The sequence below is a fragment of the Delphinus delphis genome, chromosome 4 (genome assembly GCF_949987515.2).
Source record: "Delphinus delphis chromosome 4, mDelDel1.2, whole genome shotgun sequence".
Lineage (NCBI taxonomy): Eukaryota > Metazoa > Chordata > Mammalia > Artiodactyla > Delphinidae > Delphinus > Delphinus delphis.
This window is the reverse complement of record NC_082686.1, coordinates 72,775,701-72,784,526: the sequence shown is the minus strand read 5'-3', so window position 1 is coordinate 72,784,526 and position 8,826 is coordinate 72,775,701. Positions and strand designations below refer to the sequence as shown.

The 8,826-nt window shown below is 40.2% G+C and overlaps 1 protein-coding gene across 11 annotated transcripts in view; it reads left to right on the top strand.

Moving 5' to 3' along the window:
- Positions 1 to 532: 532 nt before the first annotated feature.
- DLG1 (discs large MAGUK scaffold protein 1) overlaps positions 533 to 8,826 on the top strand; it is a 285,716-nt gene continuing 277,422 nt past the window's right edge. For 8 of the 11 annotated variants that reach the window (XM_060010903.1, XM_060010902.1, XM_060010900.1 and 5 more), the window contains exons 1-3: positions 534 to 953; positions 1,410 to 1,459; positions 2,459 to 2,590. In XM_060010903.1, coding sequence (XP_059866886.1) covers positions 1,441 to 1,459; positions 2,459 to 2,590 — 151 coding nt within the window. In that variant the 5' untranslated portion in view covers positions 534 to 953; positions 1,410 to 1,440. Of the gene's footprint in view, positions 954 to 1,409; positions 1,460 to 2,458; positions 2,591 to 8,826 lie in introns of all 11 variants that reach the window. The other 3 variants (XM_060010905.1, XM_060010904.1, XM_060010895.1) reach the window with 2 other exon arrangements.

The following is an 8,826-nucleotide window of genomic DNA, read 5'->3' as shown; positions in this document are numbered from 1 at the left end:
CTCCCGGAGAACGCTTTTCCAGGTTGGGGATCCACCCTCGGGGGCGCCAGGCACGTGTTTAGTGAGGTTAAAGGGTGTCTCGGAATGTGTGTCCTGGATCTGGCGTAGGTGAAGTCACGTCTCTCTTCCGACACCCTCACCCTTCCCGGCCTGGTGCGTTACTCCCTCAGAATCGCGGGACACACCGGTGGGCTAAGGCGAGGTAAACGCGGGCTCTTCCAGGGCCACCCCGGGCCACCTGTAGAGTCTGTGTGTCAACTCCTTTGTCCTCAGAGTCACTTCGGTGGCCGCCCCTTTAAGTGAGGAAGTGCACTTAGATGCTCCCCAGGTCCCCTTTTGCTTTCCCCAGCTCCCTCCTGGCCTTCCTCCCCCCCAACCAAAGGTAGCAGCGCTGGGAGCCCGGGGCTCGGCGCAAGCCGCCTCCTCACTTCCCATTGGCTGCGAGCGCCGGGAAAGCGGTCACGTGGGAGCGCGGCAGTCCAGATCCAGGGCCGCCATCTTGGCGGAAAGTTTGGGGGGAGAGCGGTTGGGGGCGCGGAAGGAGGCGAGGTTCTGGGGGTGGGGCGGCTAAGAGCGGAGAGGGCGAGCGGGCTAGCGGGCAGCGGCGAATGTAGAGGCGGCGGCGGCGGCGGCCGAGGAGGAGGAAGAGGCAACGGGGGTGCGGCCGCTGAGGGGAGCTCCTCCCCCGTTCCCTCACCCCCCTCTGCTCAGCTCCGCGAGCCCCGGGCGGGGCGGGGGGACGTGGAGCGGGGCAGGGCTGGGGAGCCGCCCCGAGACCGCCCGGGGCGCACCCCAGCTCAGAGCGCACGGCACTCGTTGGAACTTTGTGGCCGCGCCGCAGGTGTGGGGGCCCGCGGAGGTGTGCATGTGGGGCGCGAGGGCGTCGCGGAGAGCGGCCGCTGCCCTGTCCGGCCCTCGCTGGAGTAGCTCGGAGGAAGCGAGCAAGGAGACAGGCAAGCGAGAGGAGGGGGCCCGAGCAGGGCGGGGTGATCAGTCCAGCTGATCCCTTCTCCCAGTGCGCTACAGCCTCTGCTGGCTTGGGGGCCAAGGGTCGGAGAGCCTCTGCAGCCCCCCAGTAGTAGGTGGGGGGTATGTATACTTATGCCGGGGGAGGCTGGCCCCATGTCCAGGCATTTAGTGCTCTTTGGAGAGGGGGCAGCTTTCGAGGAGAATTTGGCATCTTGCTTCTGTTTGCTCTTAACATTTGCAGGGCAACCCAACCTTAGGTAAAAGCTTTCTGGATTGACACTGCTGGATTGTGCGGCTCTTCCTTTCACTTGGGAAAACTTTGCCAGGGGGGCTTTTCAAATAGGGCTAGGAGTTTTTCGATTTGAGAGTTAGGGGGAAATGCTAGTTTAACCTCGATTCTATTCTAAATTTAGTTTCCTTTATGTTTTGTGTTCTTAAAGGTGTGTGCCCTCTTCCTGATTCTGGAGAAAAATGCCGGTCCGGAAGCAAGGTGAGAATTTATGTCGGAACTCTTCTGTGGGTGTCTCTTGCTTTTCTGTATGTCTGTTTTGTGATTGCTATGTTTTAAAGATGTTTGTGTAACTCTGATGAGACAGCACAGCCCTAACCTTACTACTTAGGGAATCTAAGCCTCATATCATTCAGACGATGGAAACACCTAAATGTTTGTCAAGCATTTTTCCTTGACATCTCTCTGGTGACTGGAGAGGCAATTAACATTTTCCCTCTGAAATGTCTTTTTAAAAATTCTGTATTGGTGTTTTAATATTTCATTTTATCATTCTTACCAAACACTTTTGTGAGCGAATGTGGGATACTGGCTAAGAACTAGTAGTTTTGAAGCACGTAATATTTGAATTATAATGACAAATTGTAGATACTCTGCTTTTGTATGTCAGATCAGCTGAAACAGTGTTACTAATACTTTGATCAGATGATCACTAGTACACATTTATTACAAACTGCTCACCTTCCTTTATTGTAACATGTTGAACATTTTTTGGATCATTCTAGGGAATATATATATGTGTACATGAACATAGTGGCATGGATTGACTTGGAGGATGTTGGGAATTGTTTAGGTGCCTTGCAGAATCATTTGCTGCATAGCTAATTTGTAATACTTTCTTGTAAATATATAATTTTTAAAAAACTTTTTATTCTTTTGGCTGTTTGGGTCTTCATTCCTGTGGGCGGGCTTTCTCTAGTTGCAGAGACGGGGGCTGCTCATTGCGGTGGCTTCTCTTGTTGAGTTGCATGGGCTCTAGGCGTGCAGGCTTCAGTAGTTGTGGCACGCAGGCTCACTGGTTGTGGCTTGTGGGCTCTAGAGCGCAGGCTCAGTAGTTGTGGTGCACGGACTTAGTTGCACTGCAAGCATGTGGGATCTTCCCGGACCAGGTATCGAACCCGTGTCCCCTGCATTGGCAGGCGGATTCTTAACCACTGTGCCGCCAGGGAAGTCCCTAATCAGACTCTTTTTTCTTTTCAGATACCCAGAGAGCATTGCACCTTTTGGAAGGTTATCGTTCGAAACTAAGCCAAACAGAAGACAGACAGCTCAGAAGTTCCATAGAACGGGTTATTAACATATTTCAGAGCAACCTCTTTCAGGCTTTAATAGGTGGGAATTAAAACTTTATTTGTGACCATTATGTGTCAGATAGGCGTAATGCTGCTCTAAATTCATTTATTTTAAACTTCAGAGAGTGATATACTTGGTTCTCTGTGAGGCATTCAATAACTTGAACATCCAGTGAGTGGTGTATTTTGATACTTAGGCCAATATTCTTTCCAAAAGTATCTAATAACCAAAAAAACTTTCAGTATGATTATTTCAGTGGTCTTTGATAACAGAGTTTAACATCCTAACATTAAAAGATGAAGAAGTTGCAAAAATGTTTCAGGATCCAAAAAGTAATGACTGAATAACTGTTAGCTTGTTTCTGTATTTGACTTGCTATTTCTCTGGAATCCCTGAAAATGTTTGAGGATTTCTGCTATGTTTAAGAACATTCATTCCCTTAATATAGACCTCTGTTTAAACTTGGCATTTGTGAAGTCAGAATTTTAGACCTGGAAAATGATTTTACAGATGATCTTGTCTAATCTTCTTTTACAGACAAGAATATTGAAACAATTTTATTCTTAACTGTAACTTAAATTTGATGTGGTGCATTGTTTTAAAGGAGAATTGAACACATACATAGTCAAGAGTGCTGAATTCTACTCCTGACAGTGCCATTGATTGAATGATATGGTACAAGTCATTTAATCTTTTCTAAGTCACTATTAGCTGTAGCATGTGGGTGCAATGGAACAGTGGTTTTTAAGCCTTTTTCTAAAAAGTAGCTAGGCCCCTTTTTAATGCAAAATCTTATATTTTGTACATAATCCCCAATATATAAAACAGGATGCTCTGTCTCTGGCCCTCTTCTCTAGGTATCTTGAAAAGTATACAAACCAGTGAACTAGAAAAATTGTCCCTTTCAATTCTAAGAATAAAATGTGTTTTTATTTGTCATTGGCTATATAACGTATTAAAGTAAGACATATATTTCATTGTATTACAACTTTTTCCTCAGTAACTTCAAAGTAGTTACAGCCTTATATCTATCTATTGATGGAGTAACTTTTGATGTGGCTTGAGGGCTACTTTCAAGTTAATGTATCCTGTCAAATAACTAATTGGTAAATTGATACTATACTAAATTAGTTTTAGAATTAAAGAAGATTTTGAAGAAGATCACTCAATACGTCTGAATAATTTTTTTAAATTTAGCATTATTATAGACTTTTGAAAATATATACAACAAAAGAGAGAACAGTATAATGAACTAGTATGCATCTGTCACCCATCTTCAAAGATTACCAGCATTTTGCCTTTTTTGTTTAAACTGATGGACATTTTTTACATTTGGATTTCTAAGCTCTGAGGTTTAAGGTCCAAATGGATGATCAAATTGGATTCCTCTGAAAAAACAAAAAAAGAAGGGAAAAATCAGTTTTAGTTGTTTGGTTTTCTAAATCACCATTAAACCTAGGAGTGTTTTATTTAGTAGGGTCACTGTTTAGAGAAAAATAGTATGACTTCTATGTCTTCTTGTACATTTGGACATAGATGGAGTCCTCTGTGTGGAATCTGCGACTTAAGAAAATTAAATGGTTAGTGAAGTAACCAAACAGAACCTACACTTAGATTTCTCCATAGATTGGAGGTAGATTTACTATGTTTAAGGTTTTTTTTTTTAATGTATTCTGCCTCGCCTATTTTGAATGTATTTATTCTTATGCATAATTGAATTCTGATAGAGTTAATTTTCTAATTGTGAGTTATATTTGTGAATCTTCTTTGTCCTGTATAAGTTTATTGGTTGTGAATTTACTTTGATATTTAGATTTGCTTATATTTTAAGATTTTATAGAATGTGGGATCAGATTTTGGTGTAAGAAAAGTAATAATTAGGAATTTTGAAATGGGTAAATTTAGTAGAGATTTTTTGTGTTTCCATACTGTAGTTGAATTAATTGTTGACACTGCTAAATTAATAAATGCATTTTTTGGTGCATGCTTAAGTTGGGTTAATGTATTAATCTTTATTCCTTTTTTTGAAAATTTTTAGGTCAGTAAGATTTTTTTTGCTTTGCAGCTGTACCATTGGTTTTGAAACAGTGTGGTAATGTACTTTAATCCTGTAAATTACCCTAAGCTAAACTAGAGTCCACTGTGTTCATAGTGTGTACTGAAAAATTCTGTGTTAAGTGTTTTCCTTTAGTAGGTAGCACTCTATTCTGTAAGGTGATACCTGTGGACCATTGGATTAAAGGAGACATGGGGTCTTGACCTCTAATTGTTTGAAAGTCCTATGGTGCTTAGGTTTTTGACTTCTAGAGTTTGGAAATCATTTCCTTAGGCTATAGTGAATTATCTAGTTACTTCTTTGGACTTGCACTCTGCAGCGGTTATTTATTGATTGATTTCTTGAATTGGTAGTTTGTATCGGCTGTTTTCATGCATTAAAAAAAACTTAGTGTGAGGCCCTGGGGGTTTGGTGTTATAGAAGTGTTGATTTTTTTCCCCCCTCCCTCTGTAGTTGATATATTATTAAGATTAGGTTTCTGGTACCTTTGGGTTATTCAGAGGAACAGCATGCACATATTGCACTACATCTGTTCTAAGATACCAGTTTTTAAAAATTTTGGTATCTCTGTATTTGGGGTGCATTTTTTAACGGATATATATTGGCATTGGTTTTACATTCTTAGTGGCATGTGAAATAATGGTGCCTTTTACAGTTGATATCCTCCATATCAATATCCTCAATTCAGTGAAATATGGCAATCATTGTTCTTGCCCTGATGCTTGGTAGCATCCTTGAAGGATGGCTTGAAGATTTAAAAATTATTGAAAACAGAAAAGTTTTTATTAACTTCTGAGTTTCAGCTAAGTTGTTTCTTTAAAGGTGAATATTTAAATTATAGCTTAAAAAAAAGTCCATGAACTATACATTTGTTTAAAATTTATTCCCAAAACATCTGGTGATTATTTTTATATAAATGGGAGATAAAGTCTGCCTAATTTTAATCCCTGATTTAGGTGAGCAGGTTGAAAACTAAATATATTTGATTTTTGTATTCTCATTTTGTGTACTTATATTTGAAAATTTTGTGAGTAAAATAGACTGGATATGGTTTGATAACAGTCAAAGCTCTGCTCTCCAGGTCCATAGTGGTTTGAGGTCATTTCTGATTCTTGCGTTTGTCTGCGATCTGAGAGGACCTCGGTAGTCCTCAAAGATTTCGTACCAGTCTAGACCCTTGGGTTTACTTACGGAATAAGAGAATTCATCTACTTTCCTTGTGCACAGGAGCAAAACCTGGTCTCAAGAACAGGCTGGCTTTAGAGACTTTAGTGAGTGAGTCATTTGATTTGTATTTTGTCTGCGATAAATAGCAAGCTTATTTTAATGCACTATTTTATTTCTGCAGATATTCAGAATGAAGGTGATTATGTAATAAAACTGTCCATTTCTGAGATTTTTTTAGCATCTAATTCATTTATTGCTGCTTTATTAACTAACAGTTTCACTTGCCCTTGTAAACATGGTGAAGGACATTTTAAGTTTGGAGATACTGAGTATCAAGTGTGACTTTTTTATTTTAATTGTAAAAAAACATAAAATCTATCATCTTAACCATTTTTAAATGTACCAGTCAGTAGTGTTAAGTACAGTCATATTGTTGTGAAACAATTCAGAACTTTTTCATCTTGCAAAACTGAAACTCGATACCTATGAAACAACAACTCCCCTTTTCCTCCTCCCTCCAGCCCTTGGTAACCACCATTCCACTTTCTGTATCTATGATTTTGACTACTGTAAATACCTCATATAAGGGAAATCATAAAGTATTTGTCTTTTTGTGACTGGTTTATTTACTTAGTATAATGTCCTCAAGGTTCATTCATGTTGTAGCATGTGATAGGACTCCCTTGCTTATTAAGGCTGAGTTATATTCTTGTGTGTTGGGGTATATGTATATAAATGTGTGTGTGTGTCAAAGTTTTGTTTATCCATTCCTCCATTGATAGACATTTGCGTTCTACGTCTTGACTATTGTGAACAGTGTGGCTCTGAATGTGAGTGTGCAAGTGTCTCTGAGAACCTGCTTTCAGTTCCTTTGAATGTACACCCAGAAGTGGGATTGTGGGATCATATGACAGTTACATGTAAAATGTTTAAAGAACCACCATAATGTTTTCTGTAGAGGTTGCACCATTTTATAATCCCACCAATGGTGCAGAAGGGTTCTAATTTCTCCACAGCCTTGTCAACACCTGTTATTTTCAGTTTTTTTGATAGTAGCCATACTAATGGATGTGAGAGTATGACTCCTTTTTAAGTATGTAAGAAGTAATAATGGCTAACATTTATTGAACACTTTCTCTGTGCTAGTAAAAGTATCTCGTTTAGTCATCATAATCCTGTGAGGCATATATTCACTTATGAGGTGATTATACTATTTTATAGATTAGAAAAAAGAGGAAATGAGAGATTATGCAGCTTGCCCAAGGACTCTCACATAGTAAATTGTGGAGCCAGAAATTGGACTCAACTAATCTGAGTCCAGAGCCTCTTTTCACCTTCAACCATTAGGGTGTTCTTTATCATAAGTTGAGTATTTTAATATGAATAGCCTATGACTGTTAGTCATATAGTATTTAAAGCATTGGAATAATTTATTTTGGACACTGGCCTGACAATTTTTTCTCTTTCTAGTGTGTGAAACAATAAATTGTAAGACAATCAAATTATAATACATACTTTAAAATTTTATGTACTTTCTCTTTGGGAATCGAAATGGCTTTTTATTTTATTTTATTTTTTGCGGTACGCGGGCCTCTCACTGTTGTGGCCTCTCCTTTTGCGGAGCACAGGCTCTGGACGCGCAGGCTCAGTGGCCATGGCTCACGGGCCCAGCCCTCCGCGGCATGTGGGATCTTGCCGGACTGGGGCATGAACCCGTGTCCCCTGCATCAGCAGGCGGACTCTCAACCACTGCACCACCAGGGAAGCCCCCGAAATGGCTTTTTAAATGTACGTTGGTTTAGACAAAAGCCTGAGTAGGTTTGACTATTGTGTATTTTAATTTATAAGAACATTGTTCTTAAATAGAGTGATAAAGAACACTGACAATATGTTTAACATAGATCTTGATCTGTAGGTTCAGTGTCTTTTTTTTTTCCTTGCGGTACACGGGCCTATCACTGTGGTGGCCTCTCCCGCTGCGGAGCACAGGCTCCGGGCGCGCAGGCTCAGTGGCCATGGCTCACGGGCCCAGCCGCTCCGCGGCATGTGGGATCTTCCCGGACCAGGGCATGAACCCGTGTCCCCTGCATCGGCAGGTGGACTCTCAACCGCCGCGCCACCAGGGAAGCCCGGTCAGTGTTTTTAAAACGTGGTTTTTAAAATAGTTTTTACTTTGAAGGAGAATGTTTATAATGATGGAATTTACACACTTTGAAAGGTATTTACATAGTTATCGAGGTTTACAAACTTCCAGCTATAATGGTAAAATGTCAAAGTTCCTTAGCTTTTTTGTTTATTATTGGTCCCAGTGATGTTATTTTTTAGTCTGTTGGTAACTTTGTGCACCTGCGTGTGTGTGTGTGTGTGTGTGTGTGTGTGTGTGTGTGTAACTTTGTAGGCTAGGTTTGAGAAAGGAAAGCATTTATAACAGGATATGGATCAGACTGTTGACTAAAAATTATGGAATTTGAGGAAAATTTTATTAACTTTTCTGTTGGTGGTTTTGATTGAATTGGATTGTTATTTATTTGTTAATGGTTTTACTTACTCCTGCTTTGAAGCAGTGCTTTGATTATGCTGAATCTGGTTGAATTCTCTTTAGAACCTTGCAATCACAGAGCTGTAAAAGCATCTGTAAATATTCTAGTCTAAACTATTTCATCTATGTAGGGATAAATTTTTTCCTACTAAAATTTTCCTTTTCAAATTATTTTTCCAGTACGCTATCCAGGTACTGCATTTAGTTGTTATGTCTCTTTACTCTCCTTTAATCTGGGCACATTTCCACAACCTTTGCTTTTTATGACATTGACGTATTTGAAGAATACAGTTCCCCTCTGCTCTTATTTTTTTATATATAATGTTTCTCATTTTAGGTTTGTCTGATATTTGCTTGTGATTAGACTCAGGTTATGTATTCTGTATGGTTCTGTACATCCAGAGGTACATGATGTCTTCTGCCCTTCATTGGTAATGTTAATTTTAATCACCCAGTTAAGGTGTTGTCTGATTTCTCTGTAGTTACTTTTTTCCCCTTTGCAACTTACAAGCA